This window comes from Cebidichthys violaceus, unplaced genomic scaffold (genome assembly GCF_023349555.1).
Source record: "Cebidichthys violaceus isolate CVI_PGR_0920_01 unplaced genomic scaffold, fCebVio1.0.p SCAF_20, whole genome shotgun sequence".
Taxonomy (NCBI): Eukaryota; Metazoa; Chordata; class Actinopteri; order Perciformes; family Stichaeidae; genus Cebidichthys; species Cebidichthys violaceus.
This window is the reverse complement of record NW_027176373.1, coordinates 11,681,016-11,708,107: the sequence shown is the minus strand read 5'-3', so window position 1 is coordinate 11,708,107 and position 27,092 is coordinate 11,681,016. Positions and strand designations below refer to the sequence as shown.

General features: G+C 41.2%; 1 protein-coding gene across 1 annotated transcript in view; it reads right to left on the bottom strand.

The window, feature by feature from the left end:
- Positions 1–26,700, bottom strand: part of fgf11b (fibroblast growth factor 11b) — a 28,663-nt gene extending 1,963 nt beyond the window's left edge. The window contains exons 1-3 of the mRNA XM_068716585.1: positions 26,201–26,700; positions 8,395–8,505; positions 7,219–7,322 (exon numbers count right to left, since the gene is read on the bottom strand). Of these exons, the coding sequence (XP_068572686.1) occupies positions 7,219–7,322; positions 8,395–8,505; positions 26,201–26,393 (408 nt within the window). The 5' untranslated portion in view covers positions 26,394–26,700. The remainder of the gene's footprint in view (positions 1–7,218; positions 7,323–8,394; positions 8,506–26,200) is intronic.
- Between the last annotated feature and the right edge of the window lie 392 nt (positions 26,701–27,092).

Here is a 27,092-nt window from a genome sequence, read left to right as displayed (position 1 = left end):
GGATTGATTAAGTGAGAGCAGAAATGGCTGAGTGGAGAATTTCTGTGAGACTCGGGATGACAGAAAAGGGCCAACGGATCACGACTTGGCATATACAAGCTTTAACAACGAGCCAAAAGTAGATATAAGAGACCTCCAGTTTCACACTTATCACAGATCATCGCCTTTCTCCTTCACACAGAGGCGTCATCCTTTAGCTGAGAAGGCAATTCAGGACTTTGTGCCCTTTCTCCATCCACTCCTGCTGTCCTCCCATTAAAATAAAACAACAAAAAAGCCCCTACCCTTAACTCAACAAACTCTCCCACATCGCAGAGCTATTTTAAGATCCTCTGACAGGTTTGATATCTTCTGCTGTGCTAACACAAAGAGGATGGGATCGATAGATGATCCGCTTCATTCATTATTAATCAGACCAGAGAGCAAGAGGGGTGGGAAGTGCGCAAGGCAGAAGGGGAAAGGTAGGGGAGACGTTCAAGCAGAAGTTCGGAGAGGAGAGAGAGGTTGCTGGGTAATAGAGGAGATTAAGAGGAGTGAGACCTGCTTCTTTGCATCTCCCCCAGGACCGAAGCTGGGCTGACAAGGGCTTTAGCGTATCATGGTGTGACACTGAATGTCCCTCTGAAAAGAGAACCCATCACTCCAAACAAAATACCCTTCAGCTCAACCTCAGGGATGACTCCAGTGATAACCCCTCTCCCAAGTCACCCTATAATTACCTAAATTAAATCAACTTAAATTAGCCTAATGATAGAACCCACATCCTCTGTATTTCATTTAAGTAGTCTCCAAAGGTCTATAGAAAAAAAAGTACACTGAGAGAGCAGACAAAAAGAAAAATTGTCCTGAAAATACAAAGACAGACCTTTTTAAAGTGATTTTTCATGAACACCTATACACAAGGTCCCTGACAGATACAAATCTGTCGCTGTGATTTCCCCATCTCTGAAGCTCACCTTGAGGCAACCTCCAGAGCTCAGCAGAACTACAGAGACCACCCGGGGGTTACCGACTGAAGATATCACTCAAACCAACAGATTTACCTGCGCAAATTAATCATTGTTGGGGACGTGTTGAGGGCTGCACATTTTTAAGAGTGATGTGGGGAATATTTCCATCTTAATGGCGGGGTGCTCGGACAAGAAATGACATAAAAACCTCTTGCGTCTACAGCGACACATTGAGAGACTTGGGTAGCTTTCCTGCCGCGTGTCTCAAGCCAAAAATTGAATTTAAATGAAAGGAGACGAGGAAAGGTAATATGTAGCATCCGTGCTGAGAATACCCAAGATGGGAAGAACCTTTTTATGATGCAGAGCAGCGTCTCCCCCCCTCCCCCCCACCCGCCCACACACACCACCTCCTTCCACATCCCTCGTGTCTGATTACATCTATTCTACCTGCTTCAGGAAGCCTAAATCTCCATGCCACCATACACTGGGGAAGCACTCGCCACCAAATAGGGACAGTGAAGTAGTAATAATACACACTCAAAGGGCAGATTTTCTTCAATCCGACTGACGTCTTTCCCGGCATTCAATTATGATAAAAGACCAGGAAAGTTGTGACTAAAAAGATAAAGTATCCATGAATAATATTTAACATCTTGTTTACTCTCATTTCATCGCGCATGCACAAGCATGAAATCAGAACGAATGCTAAATGTTAAGTCTACTTCTGGATTAAACAGCATTTCTGATATGCAGTCCCCTATTTAGACAGCAGGGGTCACAGTGTCATAGAGGCTTCTATCCTATCTATCTATTGACTCTCCCATCAGATCTCACGGTAATCTACAGGAAACTGTGAAATCAGCCCGACTGCAGTAATCCCACAGTTTTTCCACAGAAGTCCATTACTTCTGCAGCGACCCACTGACATGACAACATGGAATGTAAAGCTCATTCACAACAATCCTCATGCACCTAATCCGCGTGTGTGTTTGAGTGTGTGTTTGAGTGTATGCAATGCACAACACCACCAGCAGGGCATGTTGCTGATGTTGTTGTCACACCAGATGTAGATGCACTCCGACACACCACGTTACATAAGTCAATAGGGCATAGACGCACTTATTAAGAGGGGTTTAAAGAGGATGAGACCGGCAGTTAATACTGTCTAGCAAAACACACGCAGCGTCCGTCTGTAATGCTTCATGATCACCCATTGAGGCCCACGTGGCGAGTGCAGAGTGGATAATAATGTGCAGGGACTCATGCCTCTGCAGCGTTGACTGACAGATGAAAGGCCCCTGTCGATATAATGTAGCTGAGAGAGGAATTTTGGCTGACTTTCCCTCTTCGACCCTCAGTGACAGAGGTGACCGACAGCCGCCTTTATCACCCTGCTTTGAATTTCCTGTAAGATGGGACACAAAAAAATTATGGTAGATTTTGTATTGTCATCGAAACACAAGAACTACGTTCACGTTTTGGAAGGAGAGCCCCTTTACGAGGAAAGCCTATATCAAGAGCCAATCAGAAAGAGTCGTTTTTTGAGTCGGCTTTTTTCTTAATTGGCTGCCTGGCAAAATGTATTGCCCCTATCATTGCATTTCTGCACTTCATCTGCTTTCTCTTGCTCTGGCCAATTATCCTCTCCGCTACTTTTTCTAATGTCCACATTTTATCCTGTCCTGTGATAAAAGCGATGCTGTCTCTCCTCTGCTGATGTTGTCCTGCATCTCAATGTAATCCTCCCATGAAAAGAATAGAAAGGACACAGGGCCTAGCTTTTCATCAATAGGTCTCACGCTCTCTCTTCCTTTATTCCTCTCCTCTGTCTACCTGCCAGTCTTTCTCACGCTCCCTATCGCACACACGCACAGGGCTATACAGATCACAAGCAAAAGCGTTTATCATGCAGTTGTCCTTTAAGTGTCTCTTTAATGCATCAAAGGACTGTATGAAGTGTGTAATTCGGTGCTCTACCAGGTGAGAGCTGACAACTGTGATAAAAAATTTGATGAAATCTTTGGTCAATACAAAACGGCCACAACGCTAAATTTTGAGCTCCCTGTGACTAGAGCTCCCAATCATGTTGTTTTGGCCTTGATCCTGATCAGAGTCTGACCTGATACTTATATGTTGGTTAAAATATGCATCTGACTCACTGGAATAACAGCTGCAGCTCTCTAAAATCTGACATGCCTCATTTTTCACAAGCTACTTGATCTATACACTGATGGTCCTGGTTCAAAGCTATCATACATTTGAATTGCTGATCTGATATAAGTGACTTTAACTGGGAGAACGCAACTCATGAATTTGACACGACATGATCAGAGAAGAATTACAATTTCTGATTGTACAGAGGCTGCAGAGAGCGCTTTTATCAGACAGCAGAGAAGTTTGCCCTGCCACCAGGTTACTCACAGAATTAGCATTAGTTAGCGACAGCTGATATGACCTGCTATCATCTTAACGAATTAAAGCAACAGACAGCACCCTCTAAAAACAGAGAGAAGCTTCTACCTGAATGTTTTGTACGCTGCTCTGCACTAATGAGGAAGAGGGAGGAGAGATTAAAGATTCTTTAGCAGCTTGAGTTAAGTGAATCTGTGTATTTTTCCAACCTCTGTCTAAAACCACTGGTGCGCCCAAATATTTTCACACACTAAAATTTGCTTTGATATAATAAAGGAGAGCAGCACTGCAACACTAAGCGGGCGAGGTAAACAAAAGCTCAATACAATACAGTAAAAAAAAAAAAAGATTGAAATTTAATCTGCTCCATTTTAGCTGATACTAATCCTTTAAAATATGTCTGGATCTATAATTCTTGGCAGCATTGTACAATCTGATACAGATTGCAAGAAAGATTTTTGTCATGTGTTTCATTCAGTTTATTTTAGGTTATTGCATTTGTCAGAGACCAGGTTCAAAAACACAATAATACCACTCAAGGAAATGAGAAGTAGTGTAGCAACTAGCTAAATTCCATCCGCAGTTCCTGACATTTAAAATGTGCACAAACACCCACATGAAGGAACCAAATATTTACAATAACAAGCAGAGCCCATGTCTAAATCCTGATTGGCACAAAAACTGCTTCTGTGAGACAGCCTCCTTCAACACAAGCCCTTTTCTCTCTCTCTCTCTCTCTTACTCTCTCTTTCTGTCTATGAGGAGTTTTCCAGAACACATAGATTACAAAATGGGGCACGAATGAGCCAAGCTCTATTTTGATCATCAGGATCAGCCATTTCCTGTTGTCACCTACAGGTAGTGAGGCTGAGATTTATGTGTAAGAGAAGGCAACAGTGGACTTGGTCGCGGAGCCAGGCTCTATAACAAGAGCCTGGCTCCGACCTGGCCACTGTGTGTGTGTGTGTGTGTGTGTGTGTGTGTGTGTGTGTGTGTGTGTGTGTGTGTGTGTGAGTGTGTGTGTGTGTGTGTGTGTGTGTGTGTGTGTGTGTGTGTGTGTGTGTGTGTGTATGTGTGCGTGCGTGTGTGAGAAGGATTCAAGGAAAACCTGTGAGTTATTCAGGGGAAAGAAACATAATTGCCACCATTAAGCATGCAGAAGTGGCAGTCTATGCAAGAACATGAGAAAATAGCTGCAAGGAAGCAACTCGTCACACTGTCAGTCACCTCGTGAGTGACAGTGATGAACTTATTTATCATAAATGAAAACATTCCACGTCTGTGTCACGCACACTCTTTGCACACTTTTAAATGTAAAAGCAAATATGAACGTGCTGTTGGAGCACACAGATATGTATAAAGGCCCATATCGTGCCACCTGCGGCAGCAAATTAGCACATCAGATACACTATATGTGGTCATAAAATCAAACACGCTTGATGTTACACAAGGAGACAGCTGTTCTGCTGCGCTGCACTTATACCGACAATGTAACTGTACGTGTGTGTTTAGAAGAGAGGAATTTCTAAGAGAGAGGTCAGTGTGGGATGCAGTGCAGCTATTGACTGGCGCTGAGGAAATCCCTTCTCCTCTCTGCTCACAGGAGCAGGGCACCAAAGTCTAATGCATGCTTAATCAGGGGCTCTACTGGAACCAACACACAGATGACCTCAAAAGAGAACATATTTATACAAGGGCACTGACATTTATTTTTACATCTCCACTAAACTCTGCAACAATAGCATGCTCTTGTATTATCCTCTGATATTTCATTTTTATTCATGTAAAGTATGTATATGGTATACATATGTGTGTGTTACCTGTGAGGAACAATCAAGTGAAGACATAATGTCAACAAGGGTAGCATTTTCAAAATATTTCACACAATCCAACTTATTTTACTGCAGGTATTCTGGCCCAAAAGAATGTCTGGTGACACCATCTTTTTTAGGTGTAAAGATAGCCTAGTCAGTGTGATTTATAGCAACATGTGTATTACTTGATTGCTATTGTGCTGTTAGCTCTTAGAGAACTGGATAGACGACAAGTGAATAGTAAATTTCCCGTAACAGCTTTGTGTGATGAACTATGTTTGTCATGGTGATGTAAGCAGTGTTATGAGCACTGTCCAGGGTGCTGATCGGAGCAAACAGCTCCATAGCCGCAGAGATGGGCTTCTACGTTTCCATGCTATAAGATTTAATGGTTATACATGATCTTAAAGGTTTGGGCCATTTTATCTCGCTAAACTTAAAACCACGTTGCAAGTGCTGTCCAAGGTGCTGATCAGACTGTGTGCCCTAAACCTGTCTCTAGCTCTGTCCAAAGCATTGATCAGAGAGCATGCTGGGATTAGCACTGTCCAGTGAGTGCACAAGGGTTTTTACCAGAATTACAGCTTGCAGCTTACTCTGAAACTGACTGAAAATGAAGACAATGCCCTCTGCTAATATAATAGCCTGTCTCTCGATTGCAAGTTTTAGATTAGTATATAAACTGAATACACCAATTTGCCACTTATACTGTATGAAGCCCTGATGGCTAATTGACGGACACCCTTCTGACACTTTGTTAGACAGACTTGAAATAATACTTAAGAAGTGCTTTGCAGCATTGACTAAATTCGAGAAAAAACTAGTTGTTGAACTGACACTCTGTCATGGGTCTTACACTTGAGTTTAGCTATACACATTTCTGTCTCCTGGTCACCTGGAACTGGTGTAATGTATGTTAATGTAATAATTCACTCAGTCAATTAGTTTGTTTTGTATTTTTACCTTCAACTGATAGCATTTTTCTTATTGTCTGCAATCTCAGAGACTTATTGACTTGTTTTAAAAGTGAGTGACACAGGAAAAAAAGAGTGAAAGTGTAAATGTTTTTTGAGATTTAACAGGTGCAAAAGTACTGATCCAAACAACAAAAACAAAATAAACGTAACGTACTTGCCACTTTCCCAACTGCCCTGGACCCTAAATCTATCAATAGTTTGTATACTCAAGAGACCCCAGATTATTCAACAGTATTACACCCACCCTACATTCCTTCCTCCCTGTCTTTCCGAAAATAATTGGAATATTAATGTAAAGTACTCTTAAGGCTTATCACCCAGGCTTTCACTCAGCGTCTCTCTATAGCCAGGTTTCCATCCAAATTTATTGCAGAATTTGAGAAAAGAAGCAGAAGCCTTTGTTGACGTCATGCTTTATGTACGTCTTCATTTATTCGGTAAATCTGTTTCCATTGCACTTTGTTGCATTTAGTTTTTTTATTGATACCTCAACTTTTCAAAGTGTACAAATTTCAAGATTTCTTTTTTAATTTTAGGTGTTTTCACTCTTTTTATCCGCTAATTGAAAATGCACACAAAAACTGTAAAAAAATATCTTTCATACATTCATGCACACTTAAACATGCACACACAACTATGTGTACAGCTCATACACTGTATACATGCATCACATACTCTATAGCTCATGTTAAACTGGTAAAATGCTGTTTTATCTATCTATTTAAAAATGTCCATACAAACAGTCTCACGCTTGTGCAGGCGTGCTAACCATCCGTGCAAGTCTGGACGAATCTGAAGTGTTTCAGATAGTAAGTGAGTTTTAGTGAGGATGCATGTGTTTGGGAAGTACTGAGCATACAACTAGATTAATTGGACCTGGATTATACTGCAAGAGTTGTGTGAGAGTTTGTAAGCAGGTGTTTTTGATATTGTTTTGCTGTTGTTAAATGCAGCCCCCATTTGCTTCAATTCATCAGACTTTTCTCCATTTTTTGGCTCTCCGTTCATCCACTCATTACTAGCTAAAACCAGAGCAATCTTAATCCGTAGGAGCGTACTTACCGAGGTATAGAGGTATCCCTCACTGTTCATGGCAAGGTATAATCCTGTCTTTGCCCCCTGTATTGCAACAATCCGCAGTCCCACTGGAATTAAGTTGAACTGTGCTGAATTGGGGAATAAAGTGGGAGAGATAGGGCACGACAAAGACAGAGAGAAAAAAAGAAAACGATTGTGAAAATCAAACTGTAGTACTGTATAGCAACAGAGTTTGCTTTTCTGTCTTTATTGTATTAGGCTGAATGGTTGCACTCTCACTGCTGATGATATATCTCTCGTAAGCCCAAATACTGTGACTCCTCAGAGTTTATATTTATGCCAACACTACTCTACGTCACCTTCACCATGCTCTCCACTGCCTAAACAAATGGAGCTTAGAGCAGAGGATAGATAGATATACAGTACATGGGTTGATTAAACTACTCTGAACCTGCTACAATAAAAGAGACAACTCATCAATAAATGATTCAGGTTGTTGAATAAATACCTTAAACAATATATATCTTAAAAATGTGCCCTATTCAAATTACAGTCTGGAAGGTCAAATAGGCTATTACAAAGACCTGATACTAGGAAGAGAACACTGCATAGTTTCTGATCTGAAAGCCACAATTAGATTGCAAAAGGTCAGGGTGAACATTCACATCATCTCAATGGTGGCAGTATGTCACTTGGAAGGGTAGCAGCTTTTGTGATTTATAAACTTCAACGTTTCAGATCCAATTGCTATCTGTGATTTGAAACCCAGTATAGATGGCCTGTAAGGACGAGCACATATGTCAAGCATTTCTGCATATGAGCAAGGGCCCATTAACTTACCAAAGTTTGGCAGTTTGACGGGATGTTCCTTCCCATTAAAAGACTAAAATAACAGTACAAATTGGAACAAATTTAGACATGAGCTGACAAAATCCTAACTTACCACAGGGACCTATAGCACAGTGTGACACCTGCTGCGGTTTTGTTTAGCTCAGTTTGTAAAGTACATCATTAACTTTGCCAAAGTTTGAGATTTGCCTCCCGATGGGGTCACGAGCTGTTCCATATATGAGCTATGTAATGGTTAAAACTGCAGGTGTTGCATGCATTCTATCCAGTACCTCTGTGAATAATTTGTCCGTCATTAGGCAACACGGCCACAAGCAAAGACATGTAGGCTATAGACAGAAATACACTCACAAAATGAGCTGCTTTCATCCCTCGTGCTGTCCATGGTGCCGTCAGGCTGCATCTGCAGGTAGTATCCATGTTGGCTGTATAGCCGAGTAACAATGCCTTTCAGCTGTGGCTCTGCAAGGAAAACAACATTGTATTCGAGTGGTGCCACAGCCAGAGGTTAGGAGCAGAAAGGACATTCACTGATTTACTGAACCTGGAAAAGGAAAGGATTTGTCAAATATTTCACCAAGCACAGATGAGTTCTACTTTGTGCAATGTTTGAAGTTGGAACATGATAATGTTTATATCTAAAACTTTGGATCATTGGAAGGATTGCATTACAATTTTGTACAAACATTCATAGTCTCCAGAGGACAAATCCTCATAAATGTGGTGATCCACTGTCTTTTGGTCTAGTACCATAATCAAGTCAGAATTCAAATGTTCCCAATACTAGCTACTGAATTGATGACATTATCATTATCCTCAATGGTTGTTGAGTGATGGTGATAATGTATAAACCAGCCAAACATCAGCATGTTAGCATTGTCATTGTAAGCATGTTAGCATGCTGACACTACCGAGTGCAGCCTTATAGAGTCGCTAGCATGCCGTTCTACTCGTATCATACAATCAACCAGTGTCAAACTGGTCTAGAAACGTTACATACAAGACGTGTGATCTCATACAGTGTCAGTATGGGTTTATATAACACCATTCTCCTCCTTCATTTCCAGTATATGAATAACAAAAGCATTTAAGAAATCAAGACCCGTGAAAGGCCTATTGAGCATCAATGTAATGCCTTTAGGGAGTTTTACCAGGAGGGAAGATGCCTGGCAGAACAGATTATGATTGATCTCATTCATTCATTCATCTTAGTCCGCTTATCCGGGATCGGGTCGCGGGGGCAACAGCTCCAGCAGGGGACCCCAAACTTCCCTTTCCCGGGCCACATCAGCCAGCTCTGACTGGGGGATCCCGAGGCACTCCCAGCCCTGAACTTCTCACCCTATCTCTAAGGGAGATGCCAGCCACCCTCCTGAGGAAACCCATTTCGGCCGCTTGTACCCGCGATCTAATTCTTTCGGTCATGACCCAGTCCACATGACCATAGGTGAGGGTAGGAACGAAGATTGCCCGGTAGATAGAGAGCTTTGCCTTGCGGCTCAGCTCTCTTTTCGTCACAACGGTGCGGTAAAGCGACTGCAATACCGCCCCAGCTGCTCCGATTCTCCGGCCAATCTCACGTTCCATTGTTCCCTCACTCGCGAACAAGACCCCGAGGTACTTGAACTCCTTCACTTGGGGTAAGGACTCATTCCCTACCCGGAATGGGTAATCCACCGGTTTCCTGCTGAGAACCATGGCCTCAGATTTAGAGGTGCTGATCCTCATCCCGACCGCTTCACACTCGGCTGCGAACCGATCCAGTGAGTGCTGGAGGTCACAGCCCGATGAAGACATCAGGACCACATCATTTGCAAAAAGCAGCGATGCAATCCTCATCGCTGCTCATGATATCATTAACATAATAGAGGAATACTTGTCCAACATTAAAAGACTTCACAGTCCTACAAAAGAAAAGAATACAGCTATTTATATTGTATAATTCTTGTTCGAGATTTTTCTCCAGAGGATAGAAAATATAAAAAATAAAAAATAGAGAGTTTAGGCTTTCAGTATTCAACAACAATGTTTTAGTTAATTAGTGAATTGCCCAAGGTACATTTTTGGACTTCTTCAACTCTTATGCAATGAATCACATACAATGAATATAAATTCTGTAGCAGAATAAAATGCATGTATAACATAAGCTATTAGGAACAGTCCACTTGCCACCAGTAGTATTTATGGGGTGACCGTGGCTAAGTGGCAGCCTTTCAATCAGAGGGTCGGCGGTTCGATCCCCTGCTCTGCTAGTCTCATGTCAATGTGTCCTTGAGACACTTAACCCCAAAACTGCTCCCATAGCTGCGTCTACAGTGTGTAGATAGATACTGAATTGTAAGTCGCTTTGAATCTCTAAATGACTGTAATGTAATGTATTTTCTGGGGTCGTTAGAGGATGAAGTCAAGTGAGAGAGTTGGTCAGTTTCCCACTAAACATAATATATATAATCAAGGGGGCTGGGTGGTGGAGGAGAGGATGGAGGGTGATAGAGAGATTGAATGTTTCATTAGTGGAGTCCCCGCAGCCTACTTTGCGTTCATTTAAGAAACAGACAGAATCTTTGCAGTAGCTCTCAGACAACACTAGAGCCACCCTCAATTACGCGAAGCACTCTCTCTGCGTTGAGGAAATCTAAATTCTCTCCTGAGCGCAGCACCTCTCCGCCTCAACCAGGCTACTCCGACTGCAAGGAGAACCCCGTAGGTCCCCTCACTTAGATGAAAGCTCAGTCAGTGAATTGACAAGTCTCCTTCGATGCAGCCTTAAAAAAATGGAGATGGAAACGTGAATGAAGGAGCAGTTCCTGACAGAGCCTCTGGAGGATTTAGGGCCATCTGGGAGCTTCTCCTACTGCTAAACCTCGGCCATGTCCTCACACACATTCCCCAGGAAAGGGGCCTTAGGGCACTGCGCAATCTGCCCGTCTTCTCGGACTGGCACAGGAAGCAAGAGAGTGGCAGAGGATGCAGGGAGGAGATCTGTAAGACTATGTCCCAGAGGAAGTGTGCCAGGGTTGAAGCATCAGTGAAAGTGTGACCTACTCCCATTGTTACATGCAAGCATCTGCAGCGCTCTCTCTCTCTCTCTCTCTTTCAAAGCTGCTTGTCAAAACATTTCAATATCTCCTACTCCTGCACTTTCTTCTTCGTCTTTATTCCATTTTCCATTCCATTGTCCTTTGAGCTATGCATGCTTTCATCCCACCTAATAACATCACACGTCGTCCAATCAGAGCAGGGGACGCCGTTCGTTACTTGTCCCCACAGATGCGAAACTGGGAGATGAGAGGGCGAGAAAGAGAGAGGGAGACGGCAGGATCAGGAAGGAGAGAAGTGAGCAGAGGGATGGCAGGGGAACAGAGTGAATGAGATGACACTGTCATTTCATCAAGAGTGACGGCTGTATGTGTGCAAGAAAAATAACACATTTAGGCACAACTTCAATAGACAGCTTGTGCAATATGGCTGCAATCAAAACTCCAATGTTTGGCGTCAGGGGCACTAAAACTAATGTTTCACTTAGCAAAGCTGGCTCTAACTTCAAAATCCTCATCCCGACGCACAATAAAGTCATGTTTTATAAACCGTTGTAATCAAGAAGTCGGTGTGCCTTCATTATATAATTGAAACTCATGTTTTGTTACTGAGACAAAGTGTTGTTGTTGTGGACATTTAGAACTGGAAGGTACATGTCAATAAGGTTATAATAAGGTGTAATAACCTTTAGTGTTGTGGTTTACTGTAGATGGACAGAACAGTTGGAGTCACAGATATATTCTGACGGCGCATTAAAGACTGAGAGTGTCCAACTGAGAGTAGTAGTTGTAGAAATACTACTGCAGTAAAAATACTACATGTGCTACTTCTTGTAAGAAAGTATGTTACAGTGTCAAATTTACACCCTCTCTGCCATGGATTCATATCCCTTATTCTGTCACTCTCACATTAAACAGGGTGGCTGTGTGGGGTGAACAGGACGTCGTCTGGTAGTTTGTCCCAGGGTATGTCATAGTTTCTGTACAGATTTTTGGGGTCTAGAAGACCAAATTAGTGGATTTTCTCAGGAAAAAACTAAATTACTTTTCCTGCAATGAACACAATAAAATGGGTCCTGGATCAATAGATAATGTGTAAAAGTGACCACAGGTAGTGAATTTAGTACTAAGTTCCTCTTTTCTAAATTATTTTTGCTTTTCTTTCCACGTAGACTGGCATCTACTGTGAAATTCTGAAGCTCTCATTTGACTCCAATAGTTGAGTGCAGGCTTTTAACAACATGCAAATGAACAAAACTGTGCATAACACTGACTTGACTCACTGTCATCAAATAGCAAAGATGCACTACAGCCCCATGCGTATTCTGCCAACTGCTCCCCTCTCACCGTCCTGACAGCATCCGAGTCTGCATAATGTGCACACACACACACACACACACTACCACACACAAACACAAACAGACACACACACTTGTTCTGCTGTAAATGTTGCAGTACGTTGGCATTAGGAGTGAATACATCAAGGCTTCAACAAACATGTCACATTGTCACCAAAGCAACACGCCCCTTTCATCAAAAAGTAAAATAGAGGACGTGACACAGAACACAAACACACATCTGCCACGGTCAGATTCGTCTCTTGAAGAAATGAAAGGTTGGGAAATGCACATCCATTCTGTAAACCAGAGACTCAGTACAGGCTGTGTGTACTTTCATATTCTCTTTATTTTACAGGTGGAATATTTCACACCGCATACTTGAATACTAAGTCTTTTATGATGTCTTCATGAACTGCAATGAACTGGAACATAGCTTTTTTTTGTACCTTTCAATCTGCTGCAGGGGATGCATTAAAGGGGTACTCGAGAGAGAGGACTGGTCAAAATCGAAAAAGCAAAAGCCGAGAAATTTGTGACGTTTAATCCCTAGTATGGCCGAAGCACCAAGGTCATTATATGTTACATTTACTATAGTGCAACTGAATAGCCTTTTTTCATTTTACCTTCCCTGTCCCCTAAATGTGCACTTTTTTCGAACCCCACAACTTCAATTTGTAGGATTTTTTGTTGAAGATTAAATCAGTGGCTAGTTGAGGCTCATTGTCACTTGGCAGTTCCATTTAAATACCAGTTTAATGCACAAACAGGTACAACTATCCAATATTTTGGTCCACAAGACAAATACTAATTTATGTAACAGAACTTTGTTTTGTGGAGAGCAGGGCTGCCTTTCAATCAGAGGGTCAGTGCTCCGCTAGTCTCATGTCAATGTGTCCTCGAGCAAGACACTTAACCCCAAAATTGCTCCCGTAGCTGCGTCTATGGTGTGTAGATAAATACTGAATTGTAAGTCGCTTTAGATAAAAGTGTCTGCTAAATGACTGTAATGTAATGTAATGTTTTTGTCATCTTTTGTAACTAATAAATCATCTCATGACCCTTCAGGTTTAGCTTGAAATTATGAGTAAAAACGATTTATTGATTATCAAAATAGTTGCAGATTTTCAGATTTTAATGGTTTTGAAACGGTGTTTGCTTTTATAGTAAATGCTTAACGATTCAGAAGAGTCCTGGTAATTTGACATTCATATGAGACAACAGCGTGAGAATCGAGTCCCCCTGAGGGGTTGAAAATCAAGCCATGGTTCACAGCGGCCTTTTTTTGTTTTGGAAAATTAAGAAAATGCATCTAAGGACTCATAATCAGAAAGGGAGTGGGTTGACATTGTCATAAAAATTATTGTTTTCCGGGTGGAGGAACGGATGTTTATCTTCAACACAGATGAACAGGCCTAGATTTACACCTTGTGCTGAGTTTTCTCCTGTGAGCAAAGTAAAACATTTGGATCACGACTATACCATAAATGGACCTCGAACCAATTGAGACTGCTCATAATCATTCATTTTACCACATGTGTCCTATATGGTGTGGTGTGAGTCATCCACTGTGAGCTGCTTCCCTGTTCTGTAGTTAAAACAACAGCAGGGGCTGCGCATTACCTTTCAGGGTGAGCACACAGACATCTGCCTCGCAGAACTTTTCACCAGCTATGCCAGAAACACAACCTGCAACCTTGACTGTCCTGGGTATTTCCCGCAGAGAGGAGGTGTGCGACGACATTCATCACTCCTGGGACACGTGTGGGCTTGAGTGACAGGAAAACATTCACTGATCCAGGTCAGTGGAGTGTGGGTCAAAGACAGCTCCCTGTCTGTTTATGTACATCGGCACGCAGATGCTGTCAGTGCACTCGACAACATGTTGACTCATCAGCAGGCCCATTTCCAAGTGACCTCTCCGCACAAAATATGACTAGCAGTTGACAAGCGGAAGAGCAAGTGTGTAGAGGGAGTGCCTTAAGGGATGTGGCTTTAAAAGATACTGTATGAGCACTGAAGGTCAAAGTGTCTGCACCGCCAAAGTGACGTCACATCATCGCACACACGGCCCTCTGTGGGGGTTTTGTGCAGCAGGTTGTCAGCTCTCTGTGCACAATCAATGTTTTCTAACTACATGGATGCGGATGGGATGAGATAATGGACAGCTTCGAGGAGCTTTGAGAATGTGGGTTTGCCGCAAGAAGAACGCCGCAGGAGAATAGATCGAAAAGTTTGACCATCTTTGCGGGAGGTTTAACCACAGCTTCACTGGTAATTTAATTCTGTTAAAGTGACAAGCAATTGCTTATTTTGGCATTTTGTTTTAATTTGATAGCAAGAGTTTTACTGTACGTACACCTTTTAATTGAACTTCATATAGTTTATGCATAAGTGTGATGGAATTCCCAGTTGACGGAGACATTTTCTTGTTGTTTGGGAGGAATATTTGATTTGCTACTTTCAGGCAGAGGTTAACAGATGATCAAGTAAGCGGTCCAAGTTTAGAAAAGCAAAAGAGATTATAGCCATAAGAGCATTTTGTTTATTAAATTGGGTTTTCCTCCAATCCCAGCAGTAACCGGTCTACACAGGGATGCCCCCTCATCACTTTACATTCAGCACTGATAATCATTTTGAAAATCACCTGGGGGAGACTGGAGCCTGGTGTTACAGTGCAACCATTCGCACAGCAATTATGTGTGTGTCTGTATAAATGAGGTCAATGCACATAAGAACCCAAGGTAATCACTTCATGCATCACGGCTGCCATCAAGGACACTTAAACCCTTCGCAGCGATGTAATTGCTCCGAGATAGAAGCAGTGGTTGAGGTTTATCGCTAATCAGCGTAGTGTATGGCTCGGTGTTGGTTATCATTACGCTAATGTATTTATCTAGCTCGATTTGACCTCAGTGAGTTGCTTGCTGATCTCCCTGTAGCCGAGCTACTCTTGATAAGGTTGGAGGTAATTACTGGGGGTCTGCATGACTGAGCAGCCAAGGGCATTTCTTCTTCTGCTCTGACCGAAACCAAACAACAGGGGTTTTCCTTGGCTTGTATTTTCAGGACTCCCTGACTCTACCCTCCCTTCTCATCAAGCTCTCTAAATTTCAGCTGCTCTCGCTATACCTCTCACTCTTTGTGTATGCATGCTTGCATCCAGTACACGTGCGTGTGCATGCATGCACCTGCATGTGTACTGCATGTATGCGTTAAAGAGGGAGTCTGTCTCTTGTGTAGTGTTTGATTCTTCTTCTAATAAAAGGAGAACAAGGTTCCTCCTTTTTTTCCTCTTCCCTTTTCTAAACTGGGCCATGAGCTACAGTGCTGCTAGTACTGTAATTATCAACCTTGTGGGAAGATAGAGGGGGGGAAGAGAGGGAGAGGAGCAAGGGAGGTAGGAAGTCGCGAAAGCTAGTTAACACCACGGAGGCAAGACCGAGGGATGCTCTACGTTTTTCCCCAAAATAAAAGAGGGAAGGATGGGAGCAAGAGCGAGAGAGAAGGGCAGTGATGGATACAAAGATTGCGACAAGCAGACGTGGGAAGCAGGGGGAGCAGATATAGGGGAAGATGGGTTGAGAGAGGATGCTGTAGAGGAGCAAGAAGAGGGATAGCCGGACGAGGGCGAGGTTAAAGAAGGACTAGGAATGAATGAAGTGTATCGCATCACCTGCAGCTCCAACAATGGCCTCTGAATAGAATTTGAGGCTCCATAAATCATTTCACGTGACAATGGCGGCAGTTCACATAAGTAAGACGGAGTTATTGCCGCTTATTAATGGTGCTGACAGGAGTGTGTCAAACACGAGAAGAGGCAAATAGGACTCGCACCGCTTCCCCTATGCGTACAATATTCACATATGTGCTTCATTAGCATTATGACAGGTACATATCAGTGACACTTGACAAGATGCTCAGCGCAGGCCCGGTTCAGGGCGATGCGGTGCGTACTGCAGCCTCACGGACACATTTTATTTCTTCAGGTTAAAAATCTCCCGCTTACTCGCCTCGCAAGACCGCTGAGCCTAACAGCTCCCCAAAGCCCCCCCCAACCCCCCACCCCACCCCACCTGTCCTTTTCCCCACGGACCCGCCAGCAAGGACACAAATAACACTTTAATATATGCAGAACAAACACAAACATTCCTCTGCACTCCCACAGGGGTCCAGACCTCTGTCAGATCATGTGGTGATCACGCAAGTAAACAAACCGCCAAGCTAAACAGCACAGTGAATGACAACAAAGCATTCAGAATTTGAACTTGCATTGATTTGCTCACTGAAACACTTTGAAATAGTCCTTACACGGTGCGCTTTTCCCACGCAGAAGAAGAAGAAGAAGAAGAAGAAAACCATGAGTAGAGACTCTGCATTGCAGCTCTTCATGGGAGGAGGGAATCCATTGAATTTCAGCAAAACGCTCTCTGAGTTTAGCTGACACAGTTTCGATACTCACACACTGGCATCTAAACATACAGATGCACAAAGAAGCAGGCGCATAAGTAGGCTTGAAGAAATTAATTTACAGTACACATACGCAAACATGCATGCCAGGGAGCAGAGCACAAACTACACATTTCATCAAACACAGCAGGTTTACAGGAGTAGTAATCTATATTTTTACACTTGGCTCATCGCTATATCGGTCTACATAGAGCGCTCAGAAATGAAGGCGCTGTTCTCCGCCAGATTATTCAGTATTCTGATTCAGGAGTAAATTTAGCAGCTGGGTGTTTTTTTGATGGTATGGAGTAGAGAGAGCGCACGGCCGGCAGCTGCAGGTGCTTCAATTCGGGGCAACTGAGGGCTGCACCCGACACTGGGGAGTCGGTCAGCAGTGTTGAAGCTGGTCAGTCTTGAGTACTCTTCTTTGCTCCATTCTGTCGACCTCTTACTGCGAGTGGGGCACTCATATTAATTTAACGAGTCTGACCGCTAAAGGTCATCACAAGTAAATGTAAAAGAAAATCTATTGGCTGCAATTTGTCGCAACTGAGCTGCACTTGCCAAACTCGCCTACGATGCACTATAAATGATGTTTGTCCATGTATTGCCGTATGTTGTTGCTCTTTTCAATGACAAATATCCAAGTTCCCGGTTTTGTAAAACAAGTGTAAAACAAGGCAGAAACTAGAAACTAGACCTTGCAGGTTCTTACAAGTTGAGGTTAAGGGAAGCCCCAGGTTAAGGGTTAAGTTCACTAATGTATAAACTGACACTGGCACTATACTGACACTATAAACTGATATATATATATATATATATATATATATATATATATATATATATATATATATATATATATATATATATATATATATATATATATATATATATATATATATATATATATATATATATATTTGTGCTTGTAACAGAGTTTTAAATGTGTTAATAATTGGGCTGGATTGTATAACAAAAAAGTATAAAAAACACGTTAATTCTGTCAATAAATGTCTTCACATTATCCCACCAGTCACAATTGTGACCGAACATAGAACTTTTTCACATACTTTTCTATGAAAATTTAAAAATACATTACATAATAAAGAGTTACTAATGACACATGATTTGGATATTTTCCTGTCTGGGAAAAATGTGGGATTAAATGGGTTAATACTGTCGCGTGTGTAGACACAGACGCATCTTTTGGGTATTTTACCAGAGGACTTCCTGTTTCTCCTGCAGTACATCTCCCGTCATGCCCCTCCTCCTCTCACATCCTCTCTACTTCTCCTTGTCTTCTCATCATTACCTCTATAGGTGTCCTCCATCCTCACTGTCTTTCTCTTGTTAGAGTTAAATTCAATCTGTCCTTGTCAGTTTTAATCAAAGCACCCACAGATTGAATTTAGCAGGTATGTGTGGGAGGTTAAGGTGGTATTCTCAGGACGAGGAAACAAAAGGGTGTTCTTTGTACACACATCTGTCCGCCTCCTCACTTTGAATAAGACTTAAGGCCATTGTCAACAGCCTCTCCTCAGCTCAATATCTTTTCACAAGCCAACTCTAAACTCTAAATGCAATAATATTCATAGAAAAAGTCACTGATCCCCCTGATCCCTTCATGTCCATTGACTATTTTTGCTGAGAGTCTAAAGGACATCTGCAACCCAGAGACATAAAGTTAGATAAACCTTCAAAATGAAAAAAAAATACATAAATAAATCCCTTAATCTCTAATGGATTGAGCTTTATATAGGACAAGCTAAAAGATTAGACCTCATAAGTTTGTTGTTTCATTGTGGTTTAATCTGAAGTGGGCGTCTTGGAGAAAGTTTAAGGGATTAACCAGATCACCTACTTCTACGCAACAGCTGCCTCCCCATTCCCTTCAATTGACGCCATTAGTACCAGATACTGTATTTACGTTCCCTCTGATGAAACAAGTTTGTTGTAAGCTGAAAATCCCCAGAAATTGGATGACATCAGCAGCAATCACCCACTAATCTTTTGTCTGTCTCGTCTAGATACAGACGGACAGAAAGTTGTTGTTTCTTCTCTCAAAATTGAATTTGGGCTGGATGTCGTCTGCCTTGAGCAGTGTCATGGCACTTCTACTCTATTTAGTTGGTAAGTTCAGAACATAGATGTGCCGGTACACCGTGTTTTACTGCAGTACCTATATATTCTGTGGAGAAACATTCTAGTTTATGGAAGAGAGCAGCATTTTACATGAGTGAAAAAGAAACAAAACGAAAGGTTATAAATAAAAAATGTCACAGCTATAAACACCCAAAAGACAGCAGAACACGTATATAAAGATGAATGCTTTCATATGCTATACAAGATAAGATACAGTAAAATTACTTCACACCACAATTACCCTGGATTTAATCAAATCTATTAAACTGAACAGTGATGATGCAGCTTTGTTGAACTTAAACACAGGTTGGTAGTTCTAAAGATTAAGACAGATAACTAGAAGTAGCTGTCCGTACACTGATGTTAGAAATGTATGGATTATTATGACAATACCGTTTACTGTGACATTTTCGGCCATAATAATTGTAGCATGAAGCTGGCAGTACACCCATATATAACCATATGTTATTAATGAACATAGTTACCAAGTAGATGAAAGTATCGTAAAAATGTTCAGTGAAAATGTTTTAATTTTTTTATGGTTATGTTTTGGTACATAGGGAACTTTTATGTTGAAGGAAAAATTGTTGTGTGTTTTGTGTGAGTGAGTCGTGTATAGCGTTTCATTGACAGTGGCCTGGCAACATTAGCAGCAGCCCACCTGCTGCTGTCATCAGATTTTAATAAACGAAATATGTAAGTAAAGATAAAAAAAAGTTTGATAAATCGTGATTGGTGCATGGAAGTATGTGAGATCACCAGCTTCCAACTGAGCCCAGCCCCCTTCAAACCAGTCTGTAGTGGTCAGAATAATAGAAAATACATATGTTTTAAGGGCGTTTAACCTAACCACACACGGGAGATGGGACGCAAAATCCGTTGCTTCCCTACGACATATGTTTGGTATGAGAACTTAGAACTTACTCTGCTCAAAAAAACACTCAAAACTTATCTGGCCTTACAAATAAGTAGCATATAAACGTAATTTCTAGGAGACGGGGTTCTCCACCAGTCACCGACCCACCCACCCAAATGCAACCAACTGAAACACTGCAACTTTCAATATATAGAAGAAGCAACCTACTTTATAGACAGATTATTGAACAAGTACTTCATGTGTGAGGGAAGCTGTTCTAAAGTGACAGTTCATATCCTTCCCCGTGGCTTCCCATCTCATGTTTTCTACATGCTGCCTCGACGGGAGCCTGATTCACTGCAATTCTTTTCCCTTTAATCTCCACTGCTCTCTCTCTCTCTCTCTGCCTCTCTTCCTGTACTTTTGATTACCTCTTTATCCGCGTCCACCCCCATCATTGCCTCCCATCTGCACCTTTTGATACAGTTTTTCTCTGACATCAGTAATACTTTTCTCTTGAAACCTCTGTTTACCTCCGCACACTCGCCCTCCCTCTCTGTCTCAGCCCCCCTCTCTGTCTCCCTCTCTCTGACCCCTGTCACAGTCAGTAAAGTTCTGATGAGAAGCTACCCAACACTGCATTGTCTGATCAGGTGTTGTTGAGTAAGCAAGTTTGCGGCCCCTGTCTCCTGGGGTCAGTTTAATGCTATCCTCTGCTGGATCTCTCTTTGTAACCCAGTCTGTTGCTCGCCAGCCGGGCCCTACATTTGTGCTCCAACCGTCGACTGGCCCCTCTGATGCTTACACCTACAACATACTACAGTGCACCTCCAAGCCAAACAAGTCCACACGATGCTACAAGATGTCTATGTCAGCACTATATTGGCATGCATTTGTTTCTAACGACTCAGCTGATAGTGCTGCTATTTTTAATGCATATTTGTATTTCTGTGGAAATCCTGTTGAGTCTAGTGACATATCTACCAAACTCTACAGATTATTTCTTTGTGGCACATATCTGGCAAATTTTAGGTTTAAATTAGAGATGCACCGATCGATAGGCAGCCGATTTTCAGCAGATTACACTTATATTCCTGCACTTTTTCGCCGGTCACTTTTACATATATGTGCCATGGTTTTGTACGTCGGCACACAGCTGCACAGACTGTAACGGCACAACCAAACAAATGCACACACAACAGCGGGAGTGAAAAGGGATAAAGCTCGCAATTTGTCACTAAACAAGCCAAAATAAGCCGTGAATGAACAACCTTAATAAACATTTGGACAGCTAACGTTAATGGAGGTTGCATTGACTTGCATTATGATGCGTTCAAGATGTACTCCGTAAAAATTACCATTGACAAATGTCATTTTGGAAAATGTAATTTTTGCCAAGAAACTTGAATGCAGTTGTTTGAAGGAGATGTTTTCACAGCAATACAAAATAGATATTATTATTACCTATTTAACTTCCTAACACTGGCTCTAAGCATCTTATAATACATAATTAGAGATAATTACGTTGAGGTTCAAATTCAAATTTAGTTGATACAATTTATTTCTTAATTATTTGAATTGTGTTTTTTTCTCCAAATAACCATTATAGATAATAACAAAGTAAAGGGAATTTTTTATGGTTTACTTTGGGACTTTTGAAATTCTTTTTCGGGACAGTGGTGAAAAAAGCTAACCTGGAGCCTTGCAGTCAATAATAGTTCTTACAAAATGTTGGAATATTAAGTCAGGCTTTGGAAAATCGGAAATCAGAATCGACCAAGAAAATTGCAGTCGGTGCATCTCTAATTTAAATGTCTGCATATCACACATGATTGCTCATTTGATCTAACTTAGAGAAAGGTACTAAAGGTGATTCACAGGAGCAAGCAGCTCGATATCCCTCCCTTTTCAAGTCAGATTCCACCTTGAACGAGCTAAGTGGGTGATTATTGATTAATTGCTATACATTAATGAGCTGAATTGATCTGAAAAGAGAGCAGCAGAGCAGATCACTGATGGGGAGAGTTTGTTCATTGGTGAGGCCAGACCTTGAAGGGGTTACTTGTATAGTAAGGGACAGTACAGGACACCTATAGAGGAGGAAGATGAAGAGGGGAGAGGCAGGTGGTTTGTCATGGATCTCATCCAATGTGAGCTTTGTGCTAACCACATGTATAAGCAGCAGGGTTTATGTCCGTCCCTATCATTTCACTAGCCCATTGCTTTATGGCAGTAGTAAATATAGCTTGTGTGCTGTTGTGATGCTAATATGACAGCTGAGACAAACTTCTCCTGTTGAAAAAAACAAAAACACACTGGGGGAGAATCTAGAATCCTGTGATGGAGAAAATGTGTAAATGTATTTCCTGGTAACAAGGTATTAAAAAGCTGTGTGCAAATGACAAACTATTATGTGCACTTGTTACAAAAGTTATGCACTTGAGGCATACATGTGGAAGAATTACTTCTAATCTCAAAGCCTTTTTCAGACCCACAGAGCTTTTAAAAGTATGTACACCAAAGTCCCAATGTCTTTCAGGCAGTACTCTAAAAGGGTTTGAGGCAGATGTTTCTTTCCTCTCAATTTGAAACAAGAACAGTAACACTCATTAACTGTTTAAATTGTAGCAAGTATTACCTTCTTTGCTTGTGTGGCACCAGTAACGGTACATCTACAGGTCTATTATGTTAGTATATTTGGAGCAAGTCTGACTGTAACCAATTACGTACATTCATGGTACCCAGAGGATGAATCCTAATGACTTTGGTGACTCTGACCTCATCACTACTACCACCAACATGTTTTGATTTTAGTGAAATTTGAACAATTGTATAGATTGGCTTGAAATTTGACAGAATATCCATACTGCCCAGAAGATCCATTTTAATAACTTTGTTGTTCCTCTAGTGCCATCATGAGTTTAAAGTTTCAATTTGTCCAATACTTTAGTTCATGACCTGCTAAATCAGGGGTGCCCAATACGTCGATCGCATGCCATTCAAAAAAAATTAGATGTCCTCATGGAATTTGCCACTTGATTGACGTACATGGCAGCCAGTCTGAGATCACGTCTTTTCTAACAGACGGGTCACCACGTATGGGTGGTCAACCGCACAACTCTGGCAAGCTAATTAGTTAGCCTCCCAATTTATTTCTACTGCAGAAGCTAAAGCTGCAGTGCAATGATTTGGGGAACTTCCAAAACCTCGCGTCAGAGCTGGAGACGCAACGGAAGCCGTGTGCGCAACTTGACAGTGCGCGCTACACAGAACAGATTGACAAGTGTCTGCCAGAGTTTGACAAACGCTTTCAAGACTTTGCTTTACTCGAGCCAGTCGCTACATTTATGTGCTGCACATTTCGGGAAGATGTTGAGGTGATTCAAAAATTACAACGCTGTTTCACCTGAACTCGTCTGGAGTGGAGGATGAGATTTTGACACTACAGGCTGACATTCAACTGAAGTCCAGGGCTCATGGACAGTTTTGGAACTTACTCACAGAGGAAAAGTACCCAAACATGAGGAAATGTGCATATATATATAAATAGATATTTAGCAATTTGAATGTAGGCAGATCATTTTGACTTGGTCATTTTAAAAGTAGCTCGCAAGAAAAGTGTGGGCACCCCTGTGTTAAATGAATGACATTTCCATCCATTGTGCAAAAAGTACAGCCTTGATTAGCAAATGTTTTTAATGCTAACGTAATAGAGTGGGATGATGAACATGGTAAACATTATTTCTGTTCAACAACAGCATATTAACATTGTCTTTGTGAGCACCTTGCCATGCTAGCATTAGCATGTATCATTTCATACAGCCTTAAAGAGCTGATAGCATAAAAAACCCACACATTTTAGTTTAAAAAATTTAAATAAAATCCTTCTTATTGATCTCATAATATAGTAACTGTGAATTCATGTGAGCGTAGAGCTTTTTCATTCATGTCCACAATCGGCCCATTTGATACTACAACACCAGACGAACATCTTATATTATTATGTCAACACCTTAAATCCAGTTTCATAAAACAGAGATTGTCCAGGCTCCACAGAACAGATGCAAAACAACCGTTCCAATACACTTTTTGAAACAAAGCTGTTATATTACAAGATGTTATCATTGTTATGTCACATTTGCAAAGTCTGAAAATTAGGGGTATTGAGCCACCAACAAGACTTTTTCACACGTCTATTATCTAAGTATACCACAAATGCCACTAAATAAGCAGGACTTAATTCATCTTCAGACAAATTTCAGGTGAAGCTTTCTACAGTGCTCACAATAAATACTGCACGGTATGTTATCTACAGTACATCATTCCTTTCACCAGGCGGTGGACATCAAAGTGTTTGCATTACAATGCTGTTTGAAGCATAGAAGACATATGTGAACATAGTGGTGCAGAATGAAATGAGGACTTTCATGTCATCAAGCACAAAGCTGTGCTCATCGTTCATCATTCTCACGTTCAGTCTGCTTAGATGCAGTCTTTAGCTCCGGGGGGGGGGGGGGGGGGCGCTCACTAAATTGGCAGTTTCTTCCTCAATCAGCCATGAAAGTATGTGGCATCTTTATGAAGGTTGTTTGTTGAGCGACATTTCTTTAATGTGCATAATTTAACTTAAGCATACTATACTTACTAATTGTGCATGAAAAAAGGCAAAACATTTCTCAGTTACGAATTAAATAATACAGCAGCCTACCAGTCACACCAAAGGTCTCAGGAACACTGCACATTTACATGAGGAAATCACATTACTCTCTCTCTCCTGAATTAATGCAAAAGTACATTTAGGGGAAAAAAGTTAGCATGGAAAGGAATACACAGGGGGTTGCAAATTAAGAAATATAACAAAAATGTTTACTTTCCATTAAACGTTATACATAGCAAGACATTCAATTATATATGAATAGTAATATGTAACAAGAATACAACAACACACTGCAGCCACAAGCACAATATCAAGGAGATCTTTTACTTTTAATTGTGCTAATTTGTGTTGTGGCACATTTTTCTTTTTAATTGACAAGAGAGAAGGTGAAGTTGGCAACACATCATATGATTCTCTGTTGAAGTTTTGCTTTCAAAGAGAAAGTACATCAGAGAACCTGACAGAGTTACCCACTACTGTAGATTTAACTTTGAAAGGTTTGCATATATGAAGGTGATGTGACACACTGTATGGTTGCTCAGTCCATAGGAACTTGCTTTTTAATTTATTTATTTTTGAATGCACAAATTGTACATATAGTCACAAAAATAACCAAACAATACTTAGTAGTTGATTCATCCAAACAACAAGCATTGATTTATGTCATGTCCCAATATTCTAATCAAAATCTCAATCGACCAATGGATTTTCTTCTTCCACCTCCATCTGATGGAGGATTGATGGATCCATTACTGGATGGTGCATAAATTCAATTAATACAATCAAAACAGAAATCTTAACTTCTACTTAGTCAGTATAGCAGTAGTTGTGTGCACATCTGTTAACATTACCTAACGTCTCTTTGTTGTGGAATATATGCAATCATGTCTACATGGTAATTGGTTACTGAAATATGAATGTGCATATGAATTTACCTTGAATTCCACAATCTGCAGATGCACATAAAACAATAGAATACTTAGACTGCATGAAACTGTAAGGATGGTTTTAGCCAATTTCACATATTATTGTTCCTGCAAGTCTCTGCATAATTATATGTTTGGGAAAGCATAAGCTCCATTTGGTGTATGGAAAGTCATTTCAGCTGTTTTTTGCATTTATTCAATGTCTTGTTTTATTTTTACTCTGCTGAGCTGAGTGCAGCAGCTATTGGTCAGTGTATCAAACAGGTGACACTGCAGGAGGTGGCTACCCAAAAAATAACTGCTATTGTGAAACGTTTAGGTTCGATGAGATATGACCACAACAGATATTAAGTTGATAACTTCTGTGAATCTATGTAATACTGGGTGTTTCCTTGTTTCTAATGGAAAAGTATTTTGATGACAATGTTAATCTGCAGTTTCATATACACAGGAATTGAAAACTGAATGATATGGAAAAGCTCACTTGCACGTCTTTGATTGACTTAATAATAAACCTGTGGGACTCTTTTTCAAATTGACTTTCGATGTTAAATTTGAAAACTTGACATTTTGATAACAAATTTGGTTATTGAATTTAATGATAAAGATGTAATGTAAAAATCTAAATCTCGTTTGCTCCATTTTCAGTTGTCTCATAGAAAATCTAAACTTTCACTTCTAGCCAAATATACCAACATATGATCGAGAGAAAGAACAAGCAGAGACAGATGAAAACGATTGCAGTGACTCACCTGGTCTTTTCTCATTTCGTGTTTTTCGACCCCCGCATAGTCGTACTTTGGAGATCAGGACCAGGATCTGTTTCTGGCACAAGGACTTGTTGCTCTTAGGACAGGGCTTACGCTTGTTGGCTACCGGTCGGTTGGTTGGGTCCTCCTTGACCGCCCGTTTCTGTCTAATGAGAGAGCTGGCGAGAGCTGCCATCTTCCCCCCCTCTCACCTTTTGGGAGGGGGGTATCTTCGTTCCCAGTATCCCCCTTGCTGGTTTGGCGTTTGCTTTCCTCCAAAAACTAGAGTAGGACAGACGGTTTAGAGAATCCCCCACAGGGGAGATCGGGGCGTTTAAGTGGGTTAACAGGAAAGAGTTTAGTTTGAGGGTTCCCTTGGAGAGTGAAGAACTGGATGAGTGGCAAGTTCACCTGCAGTCCATTGTAAAGCCTCCACCCTGACCAAAAATAAAAATATGACCCTAACAGAGCACACGAAAAAGTGCCACAGTCACATTTTCAGTTTAAAAAAATAACAGACCAAGGTTAGAATGACGGACTTTCAAAAAGGTGACAACAGAGACATATTTCTACCCCTCTTCCCCACTCATCTTGCACATTGAAATACACCTCAATAGCCAAGTTAAAAAAAATGAATATTGTAAAATAACTAACCTACTTTGACGAGACAACACAAAAGGGAAGGAGCTCAAATGATTTTACATATAAAAACGCTTTTACTGAAGAAAAGTGAAGTCATTTTGAATGCTAGGAAGCTCTTAAAAGCGCGAGAAGAATCAAACTGTTTGTCACCATTTGTGCAGTCCACGGAGGTCCAACTTTGCCTCCCATTTAAAGGTGGCAGCATGGAATAATGAGCTGAGAGTCCGAGCGGTAATCCAGCCGACTTAATTCC